Source organism: Chrysoperla carnea, chromosome 1 (genome assembly GCF_905475395.1).
Source record: "Chrysoperla carnea chromosome 1, inChrCarn1.1, whole genome shotgun sequence".
NCBI lineage: Eukaryota > Metazoa > Arthropoda > Insecta > Neuroptera > Chrysopidae > Chrysoperla > Chrysoperla carnea.
Genome location: NC_058337.1, coordinates 1,356,773 through 1,375,983, shown reverse-complemented (window position 1 = coordinate 1,375,983; position 19,211 = coordinate 1,356,773). Strand labels below are relative to the sequence as shown.

General features: G+C 30.0%; 3 protein-coding genes across 3 annotated transcripts; all 3 read right to left on the bottom strand.

Annotated features, from left to right (window-relative positions):
* Positions 1 to 2,039: 2,039 nt before the first annotated feature.
* Positions 2,040 to 11,157, bottom strand: LOC123306144. The gene is made up of 9 exons (XM_044888040.1): positions 11,092 to 11,157; positions 10,546 to 10,702; positions 10,214 to 10,380; positions 8,623 to 9,088; positions 7,406 to 7,476; positions 5,907 to 6,087; positions 2,848 to 2,978; positions 2,588 to 2,785; positions 2,040 to 2,138 (listed from the first exon to the last, which is right to left on the bottom strand). The coding sequence occupies exons 1-9, from the start codon at positions 11,155 to 11,157 to the stop codon at positions 2,040 to 2,042; spliced, it is 1,536 nt and encodes a 511-aa protein (XP_044743975.1).
* Positions 11,158 to 13,197: 2,040 nt separating this feature from the next.
* LOC123290532 (diazepam-binding inhibitor-like 5) lies at positions 13,198 to 15,134 on the bottom strand. Its single transcript, XM_044870756.1, has 3 exons — positions 15,004 to 15,134; positions 13,959 to 14,073; positions 13,198 to 13,423 (listed from the first exon to the last, which is right to left on the bottom strand). The coding sequence occupies exons 1-3, from the start codon at positions 15,028 to 15,030 to the stop codon at positions 13,242 to 13,244; spliced, it is 324 nt and encodes a 107-aa protein (XP_044726691.1). The 5' UTR covers positions 15,031 to 15,134; the 3' UTR covers positions 13,198 to 13,241.
* Positions 15,135 to 16,982: 1,848 nt separating this feature from the next.
* LOC123306142 (gastrula zinc finger protein XlCGF52.1-like) lies at positions 16,983 to 18,275 on the bottom strand. Its single transcript, XM_044888039.1, has 3 exons — positions 18,269 to 18,275; positions 17,786 to 18,133; positions 16,983 to 17,701 (listed from the first exon to the last, which is right to left on the bottom strand). The coding sequence occupies exons 1-3, from the start codon at positions 18,273 to 18,275 to the stop codon at positions 16,983 to 16,985; spliced, it is 1,074 nt and encodes a 357-aa protein (XP_044743974.1).
* Between the last annotated feature and the right edge of the window lie 936 nt (positions 18,276 to 19,211).

Genomic DNA, 19,211 nt, shown 5'->3' with positions numbered 1-19,211 from the left:
CGGAATCTTTTTATTTATAAATTAAAACTTTCATCGATATAAATTTTTATTTTTCTATTTTATTTTACAAAGAAATTTAAACGATCTAATTCTAAAGCATTAGATATAGTCTAGGGTCAGAGAAAGTAATTGGCAGTTATATGTGAGAACGGTTAAAATTTTCGAGCGGTGTACTCTTTGCTTTGTTTTCTATAAGTTCCTTGAAAGAAAAATCCACGGAAAAGAATGTTTTAGTAGGTTTTTTAAATAATTATCCAAGAGACACTCTTGAAAAAAGCGTTTTGAAACGACATCAAATGCAACGATTGACCCCAGACTAATTAGAAATAAATAAATAAATAAAATTGATATTCAAATATAGTGAAAATGAAAACGTTTATTGAATATTAAAATAATGTAACAACAAACTAAATTGTCTTAATTAAATATAATAAAATGTACCAGAATATAATTATAATTATTATAATAACATTTCAATAAAACGGGAAAGTATTGTAAAAGAAATAAAAGTTTTTATATCTATGACAGTTTTTTGAAAAAATATAACAAAATCATAAAACGATTTAATCATGTTTATACTAGAGTGATACCCACCCGCTTCGCTGAGTTTAAAAATAAATATTGATAAAGATTGCTCTCGATTATCCCCTTTCTATAACACTCGAAATAATGGTAAGGATTGTTTTACACAGGTAAAATATATGTATGGTTTTCTATTTTTTTTAAATGTGTAATAGTAATTATTCATTGAGTATATCAGAAAAGATGACCGTGAAATATTTTATATTGACTATTTTTACAGTAATCTGTAATTTATGGTAATGTCAAATGACTACTTTTACAGAAATCTGTTATTTATGGTAATGTCAAATGACTACTTTTACAGAAATCTGTTATTTATGGTAATGTCAAATTAAATTAATTTTTAATTTTTTTTATATTTTTTATTAATATATCTTTATAAATTACTAGCTGTGAACTACCCGCTTTGCTGGGCAACATCCCCACTTGCACCCTTCCCTCCACATTTCCTTACGTGAGATAACAGTTTTGTAATGTACACGTCGTGCTCTTTTATTACCCCACTTAGGTATATTTGTAAATATTCGATAATTCCTTCCCACTTTCTCGCTACACCTTTCTACACTCCGAAGGTTAAAAGTAGATAAAAACAATAGATCTTTGAAGCTGGTTTATATCGTGTCAATATTTGAGCTTAATCGATGCACAACTTTTTTATTTTTTGAAGCATATCCCTTTCAACCCCTATTTCAACCCCTTACTCTACTATAATATGGATGTATTATACATAAAAACTTTCCTCTTGAATCACTCTATCTATTAAAAAAAATTCGTTGCGTAGTTTCAAAGATTTAAGCGTACAAAGGGACATAGGGACATAGGGACAGATTAAGCGACTTTGTTTTATAATATGTAGTGATATCTCATGTGTTATTCTGAAGTATAAGCTATATTGCTGTACAGTTTCATTCAAATCCATTCGCTAGTTTTTGCGTGAGAGCGTAATAAACAAACAAACAAACAAACATCCTTACTTTCACATTTATAATATATATATGGATAGGGATTCTTTTCACAAGTATTCACAATTACACAATCAAGTGAATTATACATCAAATAAACAATTGTTTAAAATTTTTTTCTAAAATAAAAATAATTATACATAAGTCGTAAATGTTTTATTATAATCAGATGTTTCATAATCATCTTAGATTCTAATTCAGAGCAATAAAATCAAATATTTTTGAAAAGGTATTTAAGGCACCTGAATCATTGAAAATTGATAATTGGTAAGATTGTAGCATATATCGATTTTTTCTTTAATAATCCTGGAGCCCGTCTCAGTAAAAATACACTCACACGAATTTCGAAATTTCGCATATGAATCAATACTATTTAACGATAATTACAATATGGACTGGGTTTGTCGGGGAATTATCCTGACAGAAATATTTTTTGCCCCATTTAATCTAAATCTCATGAAATGTTTGTATGTTTTAAGTTTAATTACCCAGATTTTATGTGTTACGTATTTTCAAAAGTATTTCTTCTAATTGTGGATGAATTTTCAATGTTAGTAGTTTTCTGGGTAATGATTCAAAATCAACTCGCTCCATCTACAAAAAAAAAGAAATGTTTCTATGAAAAACAGAAGCTTATACATGTATAACATATACGTAATACAAGTTGCCTATTTATTAAATTTTTTTAGACAAAAGTTATCAAGGACAGTAAAAGTCATTCGTCTGTGTTAATAACTTTTAATCCCAAGTAAATTTTCAAGAGCATTCGAGGTTCAAGGCCATAAGACCTTGAAACTAAAATTTCACGTCAAAAAGTGTCCGTTATTGCCCTTGACAACTTTTGACTAAAGCATTTTTCGGTAGCTAAGGTGTTTTCTTTCGATTAAAAGTAATAATGACATATTTTCCGGAAAGCTAAAGATCTAAATTGACTATTAACGCAACTCGGGGAACTAGATCAAATCAAAAACATGATAACCATCAAACTATATAAATTTTGTTTAAAATGGTTCCACCCTGTATAAACGTATGTTTTCCATTACCTCATTTCCACTTTTATCCATTGGATTCGATGGCCAGTATTCATGTGCAAATAATCGTTCACATAAAACACAAATCGAACTCCACATTCGAAAATTATAAAGTTCATTATCATCCCAATTTAATAAATAACGAATATAATTTGATTGTTCCATATTTAATGGTCTTCCCATTATCTCACCTAAGCCAGGAATTATGTTCTAAAAAAAAAAAAGGAAGAATTACAATTTTGTAATAATTTTGGTATTTGATTTTTCACAACCTTTCCAAGGATAAATCGTCCATTACAATCGTCGGTGTCCTCTTTGTAACGATTAAAAATAAAATTGTATAATGTTTTCCGTTTTTCCGTTACGGTTACGTAATTTTGAATGTATTCCAATGGAGTTAATCCTAGAAAATAATAAAGGAAATTTTTTTAATTCGGAAAAATAATGGATGCTTTCTTTTAGCTCAATAAACATGCAAAAACATTTTTCATTATTTGCGCCATTTTCGCAGCATTAAATTCGAATTAATAAACAGAAATATTTAGTAATTATTTTCGGAAAAGATCTAAAAACTTGTATACATCTCTCCCTTCAACAAATTAAGCAAAAAAATGGGTCACGAATCTAAACTGGATGCCATTCACATTAAACTGTTAATATCTCGAAAACGGTGAATTTGCAATTCAAAAAATCACAAACCTTTATTTTGATAGTGCAAGTTTTGTCTCAGCATCAAAGTATTAAATAATTATTTAAGTAGTAATCGATAATTAAGTGAAAAAACCGTATAATAGACACTGCCATACGTGAATCCCAGTCTTTTATGCGATTTTTTTCCTTAATTATTCCTTAAATATTACTTAAACTAGCGACCTGCCCCGGCTTCGCACCGCCCCGGCTTCGCACGGGTGCAACTTTTCTGTAGACCTTTTCAATGTGTACAATACTTAGTACATTATTTTGATAAAACTCGTAGGGTTCAGCCTGCGTTTGCAATGTATGCGGAAAAAATGTAATTATTTACGACATCACTTTAGAAACTTCAAAAATAGCAGTACTTCTCCACTATTTAATGGATGTTATTATACATATAAACCTTGAATCACTTTATCTATTAAAAGAACCGCATCAAAATCCGTTGCGTAGTTTCAAAGATTTAAGCATACAAAGGGACATAGGGACATAGGGACAGAGAAAGCGACTTTGTTTTATACTATGTAGTGATAATTATTTAATGCCTTCTATTTATAAATATTGACCCAGCACTGACATAAGTTAAGCTGAGCGCATCATTTTCTACGCCCTCTATTTTAAAAACGGTTCAATGTACAAAAAAAAAGGTTTTAACAACATTTATAGAAAATTTTAACTTCTACAATTTTTATAATAAATGTTAATACGATTGAAGGGAGAAGAAAGGAGATATTCACAAAAGACTGATTTTCGAGACCTTTGACCTTGAATATCAAATCCTTGAACATATAGGACGCACCTGCGTGATCATGTGTGACTTTTGAGACAACATTTATACTGTCAAAAATAAAGGTTTGCACAAAAATTCAGCTTATTTCGAGGTGTAACACTAAGATGATTGAACTATTCGCTCCGTCCGTGAGTTTCATTTCCATCGTAACGATACACTACTTTAATTATAGAATTGTATGGATGCATATATAATTGTATGAATTGCATTTATGACTTACATTGAACATTTAATATTATTGTCTCACAAATTTAAATAAATAATTATGATAATTTACATTTGAAAAATAATATTTGTGCAATTTGATTTCTTATTTTCACAATTTTTAATGCATTAAGTTTAATTAATTAGTGTTTTTCAATAATTTTAATTTGACATTTCTATAACATTAACATGTAAAGAACTGCAAAATAGTAATAACAGCCTCCTTTAACGTCAAAATTTTTCACTGGAAGCGCTGGCATCGATTTTATTGTCCCTACCATGACTACGCACACAACGAATAGCGCCAGCACTATTTCTTACATACTCTATACCGGTATGTAAATGAAATACCGTTATAATTTTATTTTTTTTTACAAGTACACTCCGATTTTACTTATTTATTTATTTTTTTAAATAAAAATTTTCCAATATAGTTTGCAGCAGTCTGTTTGTTATAAATTTTTTACTTTCTCTTTAAAATTAAAAAAAATTAAACTTTAACTACTCTTTTTTATTACAAAAGTATTTAATTATATATTTATTTGGATTTTTAAGCCTAAAAATATTCATTGATTTTATTAGCCTCAATTTTTGGTTTATTGTTTTATTTATAAATATTTGGTATATTTGTATTTATTTATAAATATTTCTTCTGAATTTTTTTGATCAAATAATTTAACGCAAATTCTAATTATTGGGTACTAGCTGGCATTGAGTCTGCAGCTAAACCAATATATCCGAATGAAAGTGGTTCGGATGTTTGAGGAAGTACGGTGAATTTTCATTTTTTTTTTTTTTTTTTTTGCGGAAAATGATAGTTCAAAGTAACTTGATCACAATAAACACAGTTTTGGTGCTTCTTGCGGGATAAAATTTTGAATTACTTTATGGAAGAACTCACTCATAATGTTAATTGTACTAAAATTAATCGGTGAATACGAGCTTCAAAAAAGTTTTCATCATGAAGAAATTTTATGCAAAAAAAAACATTACCCTACGGCGCTTTTCAAAAAGGAAATATAAAAAAAACTTTGGTTTTTGATGCTTTTTCGATATTTTTAGAGCAATTTTTTACATTCACGTTACACAAATTGCCTAGTTTACGATATTTTTAGAGCATTTTCTTCCATTTACTTCATAAAAATTACCTAGTTGACTCTAATCACGCACGGCTACTCACTCCGAGCGCTATACTCACAAAGGACGCCATATAGTCCGTAAAACAAAAAATTTCTAGATAATTTTTATTTTTATTAAAATTGATTGATTGAGAGATGATTTTCGAATGGAGGGTGGGGCTATAAAGATATAGTGCTCCGCTACGCCCCTGTACTTCATATAATTTTATATATTTCTCGAATTATGAGTTTTTCAGATTTTTCCTCGCCTACTTTTCGGATTAAATTATAATTTATTCGAAATAGTTTAAGACAATCCCCAAACAGGAATATTTCATTAGAAAGCCGATAAAGCCCATCGTTGATTATTATTGCATACTCATCACCGATCAGTACAAATAACTTTATACAGTAAGACTAATAATATTATGATCATATGAGGATTCTTGATTTGGATATATTTTTACTCATTAATAAATATTTCTGTTTAAGTAATAAATAAAAAATAAATAAATTATAAAATTACTTTCAAATTCATCATTATCAATTGGTAATTCAAAACGTGCACTCCGCACTGAATAATTTCGTGGTAGATTCAGCCATAAATCCATATTGGCATTGCATACTTTATATTCATCTAATTTTGAACTAGTTAAACAATTTTTACCATATAAACATCTAAATGCTTCTTCTAATGCTAGTTTTTTCTATAAAATAATTTTATATAATTATAATAATATTCACTTCACGATAGAGTTAGTACAAAATTGATTGAGTTGTCATTTTATATATTATTAGTCTAGCAAGTTTTTTTCTGTCCTATTCTTATCTTCCTTATTCATTTATCAAATTCCATGATTAATCCCTCATTTTCAAGCTTTTTATATTTATGTTTGACGAAAAATATACTCTCGGTCTAAAACTGTACCGCTTAGGAAAAAACACACTACACATATAATTTAAACAAAAAAATATCATAAATTGAAATAATAAGTTTATTATGCAAACATGTTCACAAATACTCTCCTAATACTTTAAACATAAAACATGTTCTCCTAATATTAATTTAGCCACGGGTTATGGTAACTACGGGAGCGAATTAATTAGGACAATAACAGTCTAAGTACTCTATTTTCTGAAATATATTACTAAACAGATTTTCTTGTTGAAATATATTCAGAGGTGTTTCCGGATTGTAATCCCAAGGTGGCGAGATGAGGAAGTGTGAACTTCAGCCTTCATCTTGGAAAACACTTTTTATCAAATATCTCGTAAACTGTGCTTCGGATAACAAAATAGTAGTAATCATTTATGTAGCTAATAACATTTTCTCATTTTCTCTCGTTTTCTAGCATAAAATAAGATTAAAATTGGGAATTAATTTTTCATTTTTGTATATACATATAAAATGCATTGTCCTGAATGATTGACTGACTAACGAATCAACGCACAGTCTCAACCGCTGATCGTAGAGACCTGAAACTGGGAGTGTGTATTATTTGTATAAAGTAAGCATTCGATATGAAATGATTTTGCGAAATTCTATCTCTAAAAGGGTGAAATCGGGGGTAACATTTTGTATGAAAATCCACTACTCAACCGATTTTTAATATTCTTTCACTTACAGAATGCTTCATTGTCAGCAAGTAACATACACTGTATTTTGTTTTCAAAAAAGTTCAGGTTCTGCACCCAAAAATTAAATCCCATTAAATTGTGACCAAAAGGGTAGGTAAGTGAGGGTACCTAAGGGAAGTGAAGGATGTAAAGTTGTATTCTTTGGTTTTAAAGTTGAAGTTCAAAGGAAAAGTTTTTGGAAGGAAAAATACAGGAAAATGAGACATAAATATTTTTTGCATATTATAATCTTTTTACAAATATTATTTTTAACTCAATCCATTTTGAACTAGCTCTAATGAATTTTTGTTTTTTTATTGGAAATCAAAAATTAACAAATTTTATGTTAAAATTCAGAGAAATTGAATTGGAATATTATTTGATTTAATTTTATTAAATTAATAGCACCTTTGTATCGAATTCAGCATCAATAATCTCTTGTGTTAGCTCACGTTGCAATATTTTGATAACATCTAAATCTAAAAATGAATCATTCACCACATCCAATGAAAATCGTGGTAAGTTTAAATTTGGTATTGTAATTGAAATTTCTTCATTTTTATCGGTTGAATTTTCATTATTTAGAGCTTCATCTACAAAAACAGCAAAATTTATTATTCATTTATTCTAGACGAATCAAATTTTGAAAGCCATCTTTTGATATGTCGGGACAGTTTCAAGCAGATGTAGTGGAAAGTACAAAATAATCCCTCAAGAGAAAATAATTTCGATCCTCTTGTTTTGACTTTCGAAAATACCCAAAAAAAAGGTATTTTCTAGAACTTTTCTTCGTTTTTCAAGAATCTTTCACAATACCATTAGTTCAAGCTACCAACAAATTTTTAACTTGGAGAAAATGGACAACAAGTTTTGCCTAATTTGCGCCCGCACGGGTTTTATACAAAAGTTGTTTAGTTTTTTACAAAGAACATTTTTTATGCTTAAACTTTTATTTTATCTCTAACGGTTTACACGATGGGTCCTGCGGATCTAATCCCCAATCTCATTTTCCGAAGGGTTGCGATGACCAACTATTCTATTGCTTTAATTTTATTTCGAGTCGATTGTTGAAAGTTCCATCTTTCTAGCATGTATAGAAATGAAAAACGTAGTTTTGGGGTTTTTTCCGATTTTCCGGGGGTTGTCGAAAGGTCAAAGTTGTGTCAATTTTGTAGGACGGTGTCCTACAACATATATTATCAAGTGGAATTGTTTTTCTGCGGTTGCCAAAATTTCGAAAGTTCGTGTGAAAATACAATTCGTATTTCACTTTTTTTTTCATAAAGATTTTGGTTATGACGAAAAACTGAGTTTTTTTTTTCTAAGCCCGAGATTTTTCTAAGCCCGATGCGTTGATAGAGCCCAGGTTTTTCGAATTTCGATTTTTTTTTATTGTTTTCAGCAAGTTTGAATGTATCGAAACATTTAAAATGGGATGCACTTGAAAAAAAAAAACATATTTGAGTCTTTTTGACACTTGGAAACTTCTGGCTATTTTCCACATATTAATAACTTTCTTTTAGCACGTACGGTAGAAGAAAAATTATCGAAAAATTTATGAATCGACCCTAAAAGACAGGTAAGAAGAATCAAAGAAATTTTACTTCAAGAAGCAGAGAACTTACCACAACTGCTATCCAAATCCAAAAGAATTGACGCCACTTGAGTTTCCGGATCTTTATCAGCAGTTTTAATCGCTGTACCGGCACGTGAGCGTGCTTTACGACGTCGACCTCTACGTCTTGGCATATCGTCGTCGTCATCTTTCCCGTCATCCGTGCCAGCACTACTAATTTTACTAGTGTTATTTGACTGATCATCACCATGTGAATCACCTTGTGAGGATGTGGCTGGAGCAGCTGCAGGTTGGCCCTCATCACCAACGTTACGTGGTGATTTACGTGATTTCTTTTCTGTTCGTGGTGTTCCATTTTGTGAGCGATGTGATTTTTGTGGACTCAATAAATTCTTTTGATTGATATTTTTCGCTGATTTATTATTGATTACAGAACGGGGTGTTGAACATTTAGAACTTTTATCACTGTCCTCGGAACGGCATTGTTCTGAATATACTGTCCAAGATAATGTTTCCTAAAAAGAATAAGTTCAGTTTTATCTATAGGATTGCTATGTCTAAAATGAAAAATTATTTTCAAAATCTAGCTTCTTTTCAAATGCTCTCCTAAGTTTCTTCAATTAATCTCGTTACAATAAAATACATAACGCCCTGGTAGAAAAAAAATTCGAAGAAAAGATAATCCTAAAAAAAGTATTAGGAACTCTAAACAACTCTAAATTTTTAAACGTTTTTGGACTTCAGACTTAACAAACCGTCTGAATCACGAAAAAGGCCAGGTTTAAATAACTACATCTCGGTCAATTTTTATCCTATAATTTTTTCAGCATATCAATTAATAGGAGTTAATAGGAGTTTTATCTACTTTCTTTTATCTGCAGCAATACCTACACCTATTTCTGTTCAAGGCAAATACAAGCAAAAAACCACAAAAAATAGAAATTTTGTCTTTTTTTTCTCCAGTTTTTTGCCTTTCAACTGTTTTGGCATGAAAACATTATTGTTTATGGTATGGTATGGTATGGAGGTTAGCGGGCCATGCTCGAGCATCGCGCCTCGAAGCAATGGTTCAGAGCACCTAGCCAAATAGACCCTAGTACTCTATCCCCGCTACGCTTTTCAGTGGCTATTATAACCAACTGATGTACTGAAACCCAGGATTTGCCTAGCGCTGAGTTTCCTAATTTCTTCTGGTTCGACTATGGCCGGACCAAACCATTTCCTTCGCTGCTGTATGAGCGCCGGGCAGTAACAGAGAAAATGGATCGATGTTTCTTCTGAATTTTCTCCGCATCTGTCACACGCGGGAGATTGTATTTTTCCAACCTGATGTTGGAACTTGTTCAGGTTATCAAACATTATTGTTTAATTTTTGAAAAAATACTAATCCGATGGAAAATTTAATTCTCTATCAAAAGTTTTATATAAAATTTATCGAAATTTTGCTTTGTTTACTAGATATTTGGGAAAAAATCAAAAGGAGTGCTTTTTCACCCCTATCTTGAATTTCCATCCCTCTAATTTAATAGCACTTGGCGATTTTTTTCTTTTTTTAATAACCCATTGGACGATTCCTGCAATAAAAACCTGCCAGACAATTTATCTGGAAGGAAATTATTTGCTTTCCCATCGGTACATACCTGACTGTGTGTCCGCCGTAAATCCACAATTAATTTTGGCCGCTGTAACGGTTGTGGTGTTAAACATCGTCGATTCACACCCGTTGTCGTTGCACTAATAATTGTTGGAGTGGGTGTCATCGGTCGTGAATCCGTTTCCGTATATTTACGAAATAATTCTTCAGGAACTTCACCGCCATTATGAATTTGTATAATTTGTAAACTATTATCTAAATTATTATTATTGATTATCGTCGAAAATTTTACATTATTATTGTCATGCGATTGTTGTTGTTGTTGTTGTAATTGTTGAGTAGCATTGTTGGTTGTTACATCGTCCAGGGATTGTAAACCAGCGATACGTGTTTTGATGACAGGTACAGGGAGTGTAGGTGTTGGATGATTGCATAATAAAGAGCATGATGCAGGATATGGATTATATAATCCAGCCAAAGGTTTTAATATGAATGGTGCTGGTCTTACTAATGTTTGTAATTGTACGGTATTCGTCTGAAAATGAAGATACAACTAAAGATACAGCTAACTGAATTAATTGTTTAAATACTCTGTATACAGTGTGTCCCCTTTTAATCTATTATGACTAATAGGTTAAAATTTATCATAGATTCTGTTTATACAACATAAAAAAAAAAACTTTGGTTTTTTACGCTTTTACGATATTTTTAGAGGAATTTATTACATTTACGCCATACAAATTGCCTAGTTAACTACACAATTGCCGGACTACCATAAATGTAAACAAGCACATATCATAAATATTGTTCAGCTATATTTTTGATAGCAATTACATTTTATATATGTCAATAAAGTTGCCTATCAAATGATAATGTTCTTACTCTTATTTAGAGAATATTTAAAAAAAAATTAAGAAAACTGACCTGTGAAAATCGTTGAACTGGATGAAGTGTACTTGCTAATAAACCAGTATTACTTAAAATACCCATTTTATTGTCCTAAATTGTTTGTTTAATCTTATACTAAATTAATTCTTTAACGTCTTTATTTTATTTCTAAATTTCAACTAAATTCAAAATGATTGTGCGAAGCAGAGGTTTTTATACTCCCAAAAAAGATTTTTATATAATCACTTTTTCAATAAATATCACATTATATTGTCATTATTATTATCAAATCAAATCCATAATTTTTTTTCTATTCTAGTTTGCATTTCGTGTTCTCTTAAACTAAAGGTAACCATAACGATATTTAACTTCCTTTGTGATGTTTGATCAATTTATAAATATATAGGATGGTCAACGAAAATAGATAATGAAGATACCTGCAAATTTTCAACTCTCTATCATTTATAGTTTTGTCCTAATGGATACCAAAGTTTTGTCCTAATTTGCGCCCTCACGGATAAACAGTAACGTTTACGAAAAAATGTTTCAAACAAAAGTTGTTTATTTTTTTATGCAGAACAATTTTTAAATTTAAACTTTTGTTCTGTCTCTAACGGCATGCTCAGGGCATAAAAGTGCTATAAAAAATTTCAGCTCTATATTTCTTTTCGTTTGATATTTATCGTGTTTACATACAGACAGACGGACAACCGGAAATGGACTAATTAGGTGATTTTATGAATACCTATACCAAAATTTTGTTCGTAAAATCAATATTTTTAAGAATTACAAACTTGAGACTAAATTTAGTATAACTTGATATATTACATATACACAGGGTATAAAAACTTAAAAGATATTGCATCAGAATCATCAAAATTTTCCATGTTTGATTTTCCTGAAAATGAAGTTAAAAACAAACAATTGATTGAGTAAATTGTTAAAATAACATCAATAATCACCTAATCAAACTATTTTTAATTAGGTAATGCATTAAAAAATAAATTGATATAAAATTATGTAGAGGCTATGATTTACAAAGTTAAACAATATTTAACGCGCGAAATATTTGACGTATATACAGAACGTGTGAGCAAATCTCTCATCACAAAACTAAAAATACGGGAACGATTGACACGAGTGTTTACGAATGAAATAAAGCAATTTCGAACTGATTTTTTTTTTGCGAACAATCTATAGATTTTCATATAGAAAAACTTTTATGATTAATTGTGAAATATAATATTTTAATAAATATTGTTTATGAAGTAATATAATTTTTAATTTATTTCCTAATGTCTTTTTAATGGAAACGTTACGAAGATATAAAATGGTTTACATTTATTTTTAAAAAAATTTATTTATAGGCAAATATATCAATTTATTATAGACTAGATGAATACCCACTCGCTTCGCTGGGTTTAAAAGTAAAGATTGATAAAGATTGCTCTCGCTTATCCCCTTTCTATAACACTCGAAATAATGGTAAAGAGTGTTTTTCACAGGTAAAATATATTTTTTTTTAGTAGTATAAAAGTCGTAATTATTCCTTGAGTCTATCAGCAAAGATGGCCGTGAAATATTTTATATTGACTATTTTTACAGAAATCTGTAATTTATGGTAATGTCAAATGACTACTTTTACAGAAATCTGTAATTTATGGTAATGTCAAATGACTACTTTTACAGAAATCTGTAATTTATGGTAATGTCAAATTAAATTAATTTTTAATTTTTTTTTATATTGATATATCTTTATAAATTATATCTCATGTGTTATTCTGAAGTATTAGCTATATTGCTGTACAGTTTCATTAAAAACCATTCGCTAGTTTTAGCGTGAAAGCGTAACAAACAAACAAACAAACACGCTTACTTTCGCATTTATAATATATAGAGATAATAAATAAAACACGAATAACATATCTACGACATTAAGTTCTTTCCCTTAAACCTGGTTTTTCTTCTTGAACCTGAGGTCAAACGTATGAAATCTTAGATTATCTATTATTAGATTAGGCCAGGCCCATCGTGGTCCAATACTTTGTGAAAATTCTGTATCCTAGACAGTTTTTATAAAATATTTTTATTAAAATTAATTGATTAAAATTATAAATTTAAAACAAATAAATAAATTGGATAATAAATTTTCATTCAAATGAGTTCCATTTTTGTTCCATAGAAATTCAATTGAAATCTTTTGTTTCAATAAAATTTTGTCCAGAATTACTTCGAATCATTTCTAATTGTTCTAAAGCGCGTACTTTTTCTGTAAAATGATTTTTTGCATCTGCTCTTGTTAAATGTTTCATTGATTTCCATGCTTTCCATTTTCGTCGGGCCTCCACTTCTGTTTTTGGTGGTTTTGCTGCAAAAAAAGAAAACAAAATATTAAAATTATACAATGGTAGGAAACTCACTTATCAGGATGACGCGAGAACTACATGTTGAAGTTAGTTATAATTTTTTAACACCATGAAGTTAGTAATTAGACAAAATATCCCCCACAAAACAGAAAGATAGATACATGACAGATTATCATCTATGAAACACAATAGATAGGTTAACTGAGAGCATATATTATTTGCTTACATTATTTATAATTTATTATATTTGTTATTACAGAACAAGTCAAACTTTTTGTAAGCGTACCTACATAAGTACACGCACATTCTTTTTTTTTTAATTTTTTCCAATTGTTTGTGCTTTTTAACACAAAATTTCAAATTTTGAAGGGATGATAATGTTTCGAGATACGTCCATGTGGAAAAGCATTTCAATTTGGAAATCAAACCTTAATGGAAAAGGGTAGATAAAACAATATTTTCGACTAGTATTAAAATCACGTAAAGAGTTTTCCGTCAATTTCCCGAACCATGAGAGGAAATTCTCTTAAAACTTACGTGCATAACAGTCGCCTTGTGTTGCTTGCATATAATATCCATACATTCGGTAACGTAATTCTGGACTTGCAGTCACCTTTAATCTCATAAATTTTGAAACATAATCATTCAAAACCTATAAACAAAACAAATTAAATGTCTTGAGGACTGTCGGCGGAAGTGTAAACTAAAAACTTTGAAATAATTGTGGGTTTTTTTTTAAATTTTTTAATTAATTCTGATTAGTATGAGCTGGGAATTTCGAGGATTTTTGGAGGGAAAGCCAGACTTTTTGATTACAGTTACGATGGTCAAAGATAAGTTTAAATTTGAAAAGGCAGGATGTTACTCCTTGGGGGAAGGCCGCCATCTTTTTTTTAAGGGGTGCATGTATTTTTTTGCAAATACTGCTACATTATTGATTTTAGCGAAAAAAGGATCCCATGCGTTTTTTGCATAACTCACATATTTAACAATATACTGAAAAGTTGAAAAGTGCAAAATTTGACACAAATAATTTCCTTTTTTACGATTTAAGTATGTATATAATAATTGGCAATAAGATTTTCCCAAACTATTGTTTACTATGAATCGTTGTTCTCGCGCCAGAGGTCAGCAAAGTGCGCACTCCCGAACAAGGTGCATACAGAGTTATTTAAAAGCAGCTTATGCGCCTTTAAAACATTAACAACGCTATTTGAGAGTAAAAGTACTCATATATGCGTTGCTGTTTTGGAATTCTTGCAATGTGAGCATCGTAAAATTTCAAAATTATATGTTTCTAATTTTGTACTAACTTTCCAGTAGATTGTTTAGTAGGTGACTTACACAAAAAATTCATAGGGCTCTTTTTTAGAAATAATTTTATAACACAAAAATTCTCTCGGTACTTTTTTCGCTGAAAACCATAACCAAAAAGTCAGCGCAGGCTTCTCCCCCAAGAATGGCGTATAAAAATCTAGGATGATTGTATTAAAATATAATCTCAAGGCAGATAAAAAGAAACAAGTTTTTATTTTATAAGGAGTCACAGTTTAAAAACACAAAATTTTAAAAATATTGAAACCTCTTCAGACGATTTAACTGATGTCATTTTTAAATAAAATTTTAGTCCACTATTTCTGCAAAAAGATTTCACAAATTTCACTTTGATTAGAATAAAACTTGTACAGCTGCAGCGATCACAGTCATTAGAAAATTCACGTACACTAACAATAATTAATTACGATATCATTAAATAAAAAGAAATCATATTTTATCAATAAATTGATAAACAATTTTGATAAAGACAATTAAAATGAATTTTTTTAATTTATCACTATTGTTTTAATATTGACGGAAATAGCTATTCAAAGCCCGAATTTTCTCTTCGACTCTATCAGAAGAATTGTTCAGAATTAATAAAATTTAAACTAAAAGAGTTACTAAGACTTGTTGATACTTTAAAAAAGTGTTGTATAAAGATTTGTGCGGCTGTAAAAAGTATTATTTACAGTTTTTCTGACTTATTTATTCGCTCTGAAGATAAAACCAGCAAGCGAAAGATTTATTCGCTCTCAAGAAACACCAGAGTGATTGTATATTTGTTCAATAATTTATATATTATACATTATATTCCAAATGGAATTAATTGGAATGAATCGGAAATTTTTTCCCAATTGAATCTTATTAGAACTTGTAACTCGAAAATTACACATTTTAACGATAAAAACACTAACAAAATTGACAAAGAAGTCTCAATATTCGAAAAAATTTATAACGATTATTTATGGCTCCACCGCACACGTGATCTCTGACGTCAATTCGACAAGTAATGACAATAAAACAATGTCAACGATCGTATTAATAGATCGTTAATATCAACTTTAAAGGGGTTTTGTCTATGTGAAGAATAAAATGCTTCCAAAAATCGACCCGGGATTTCCAAAGGCAGATCAAGGAAATCTACCGTAAATAACTATTTTCATGGTATAGGAGTTATTAGAGACAAAATGACAGGTTCAATACACCCGAAGGTCGTGGACTGCAAGCAACTTTGCGAGAACAAATTATAATAAGAAAATACGTAACATTCTATAATATAACAAGTGAAAACAAACAATTGATTGAGTTAATTGTTGAAATACCATGTATAGACAGTGTTGATTTCTTTATCACATTACACATACATATATGTCACACACATATTTTTTCATATATGTCACACACAATTTGCGCATAATATGCGCTCTCACGGGTAAACAGCGACGTTTACGAAAAAATGTTTCGAACAAAAGTTCTGGAGATCACACCAACTCACGAAGAAGACACACTAAATTGAAAATATTCGAGACTAATGTTAAAAGTGTTCTTTTGTATGGATGTCAAACTTGGAAAGTCTCGCAAAGCATCACCAGACAACTGCAAGTCTTTATCAACAGTTGTCTCAGACACATCCTCAACATTTATTGGCCCAACACGATTTCCAATGAAAACCTGTTGGACACCTGTCACCAAACTCCAGTAGCACACACCATCAAGCAATGCAAATATGGTTGGATTGGTCACACACTCAGGCGAAACAACAGCATTGCCAAAGAAGCACTTGAGTGGAACCCCCAAGGAAAAAGAAGGGTGGGCCGACCACGTTATACCTGGCGAAGAACCCTGCTGGTGCAAGAAATTACTGAAGAAGGCAAATCCTGGGGAGAAGTCAAGTCCATGGCACAGAATCGAGTTCGTTGGCGAGCATTTGTTGAGGCCCTACGTCCCCCTCAGGATCATAGGACATAAATATAAAAATATATTATTTTGGAAAAGGTATTTTGGAAATTTCCAATTCAGTAATTGGATTTTAATATCAGGGTAGTCTGGATGCTGATATATCAACATTTTAAAAACCTTCTGTACTGCGATTAATATTTTTCACCAAATCTAGACACAATAAGCTTTAAAATGAGGGCAGAATCATGGAATTTGGTAAAGGAATAAGGAAAATAAGGAAGTAGGACAGAAAAAAACTTGCTAGAATAAATAATATACAAGATTACGAAATATTATATTTTTTTATTCGTATATGTTTTTCTTAAGTTTTTCCCTGCTATGAATACGTTTATGTAGAATTAAATTACATTTTTTATTAAAATTTCTACTACAAACATCACAAGAAAACGGGATTACAGGGGAAGGTTTTTCCCCTGTATGAATTCGTTTATGTTGAATTAAATTACTGGTCTGTGTAAGTGTTTTATCACACATTTCACATGAATAAGGTTTTTCCCCAGTATGAATTCGTTTATGGGTAGTTAAAGTACCGTTATGCGTAAATGTTTTATCACATATTTCACATGAATAAGGTTTTTCACCTGTATGAGTTCGTTTATGTTTAACTAAGTTGCCTTTATAATTAAATGTTTTATCACACATGTCACATGAAAAAGGTTTTTCACCTGTATGAATTCGTTTATGATGAATTAATCTAGAATTGCACGTAAATGTTTTATCACACATGTCACATGAAAAAGGTTTTTCACCTGTATGAGTTCGTTTATGTTGAATTAAATGACTGATCTGTGTAAATGTTTTATCACACATGTCACATGAAAAACGTTTTTCACCTGTATGAGTTCGTTTATGTTTAACTAAGTTGCCTTTATAATTAAATGTTTTATCACACATGTCACATGAAAATGGTATTTCACCTGTATGAGTTCGTTTATGTTGAATTAAATTACTGGTCTGTGTAAATTTTTTATCACACATTTCACATGAATAAGGTTTTTCACCTGTATGAGTTCGTTTATGTTGAATTAAAGTGTTTTCTCTATTAAATGATTTATCACACTCTTCACATGGAAAAGGTTTTTCACCTGTATGAATTCGTTCATGATGAATTAAATAGATTTTTCTATTAAATGATTTATCACACACTTCACATGAAAAACGTTTTTTATCAGTATGAGTTCGTTTATGGCTAGTTAAATGGTGTTTTTTATTAAAAGTTTTATCACACACTTCACATGTCAAAGATGTTTCTTCATTTTCACTATTATGAAATTCTAAATCATTTTCATTAAATATTTCATCTTTAATAATTAATTCAGTATTTAATTGTTGTTCAAGTTTAATTCGTTCATTCTCCATTTTAATAACAGTTTCTTCAAGTATTCTCTCGTCTTTAATTCCTTCATGTCCACCTTTGAATGGTTCTTTATAATCTATTGAAACACTTTCACTCACATCAAATATTTCATTTTTAATAATCACTTCTGTATTTAATTCGTTTAATTTGTTTCTATTTATTTGTTCTTCACTGACAAATAAATCAGTATTAACGTTTTGAAATGTATTACTCGCCATTTTGTTTATATTAATAGAAAATTCTTAGATGTAACCACAGCAGGTTATAATTTATTACTAAATAGATCTACTGAGTGATAGTCAAGATAGTCAACTCTACTGAACATCAAATGTTGTCCAAAAAGCCCCCTGGAGAAAAGCACTTAAAGTGAATTAATTTAAAAAAAATAAAGCGTCAAATTTTATTATGATCTCCATGAAATCATGATTTCAACAGAATTTAATTTTAACACAAGTGAAAACAAACAATTGACTGAGTTAATTGTTGAAATACCATGTATAGGCAGTGTTGATAACTCTGTCACATTTCACATACATACATATCTGACATATTTAACTGATATTCTCATATAATGCGCAAGTGTTCATGCGTAGTCGTTTGTTTTTTTGGCGTCACGTAAATAACAAAAGATATTCACTTTGATATTCCTATATTAATACATACTAAATTTGCACCTAATTAACGCCCTCGTGGGTAAACAGTGATGTTTACAAAAAAATGTTTCAAACAAAAGTTTTTTATTTTTTTATAAGGAACATTTTTTACATTTAAACTTTTGTTCTATCTCTAACGGTTTACAAGATGGGTCCTACGGACCCAAGACCCAATTGACCTATGATGCTCATTTACGAACTTGACCTGTCCTTTTACGTCCTGAGTACGCTGTAAAAATTTCAGCTCGATATCTTTTTTCGTTTTTGAGTTATCGTGTCCACAGACGGACGGACGGACGGACAACCGAAAATGGATTAATTAGGTGATTCTATGAACACCTATACCAAAATTTTGTTCGTAGCATCAATATTTTTAAGCGTTACAAACTTGGGACGAAACTTAATATACTATGTATATTTCATATATACATGGTATAAAAGAAGGCGGGAATTAGGTACTATGTATTTGAATTATTTCTATTCATAATTTTTTTAATTTTA

Excerpts from the sequence above, each read along its gene's own strand:
- LOC123306144 (XM_044888040.1), bottom strand. The coding sequence starts at position 11,157 with ATGGGTATTTTAAGTAATACTGGTTTATTAGCAAGTACACTTCATCCA. Across the intron at positions 7,477-8,622 it reads GGATTTGGATAGCAGTTGTG|ATTTAGATGTTATCAAAATA; the intron begins GTAAGTTCTCTG and ends ATTCATTTTTAG. Across the intron at positions 6,088-7,405 it reads ATGCTGAATTCGATACAAAG|AAAAAACTAGCATTAGAAGA; the intron begins GTGCTATTAATT and ends ATTATTTTATAG.
- LOC123290532 (XM_044870756.1), bottom strand. The coding sequence starts at position 15,030 with ATGACATCAGTTAAATCGTCTGAAGAG. Across the intron at positions 14,074-15,003 it reads CAGTTAAATCGTCTGAAGAG|GTTTTGAATGATTATGTTTC; the intron begins GTTTCAATATTT and ends TTTTGTTTATAG. Across the intron at positions 13,424-13,958 it reads ACAAGGCGACTGTTATGCAC|CAAAACCACCAAAAACAGAA; the intron begins GTAAGTTTTAAG and ends CTTTTTTTGCAG.
- LOC123306142 (XM_044888039.1), bottom strand. Across the intron at positions 17,702-17,785 it reads TCATGAACGAATTCATACAG|GTGAAAAACCTTATTCATGT; the intron begins GTGAAAAACCTT and ends GAACTCATACAG.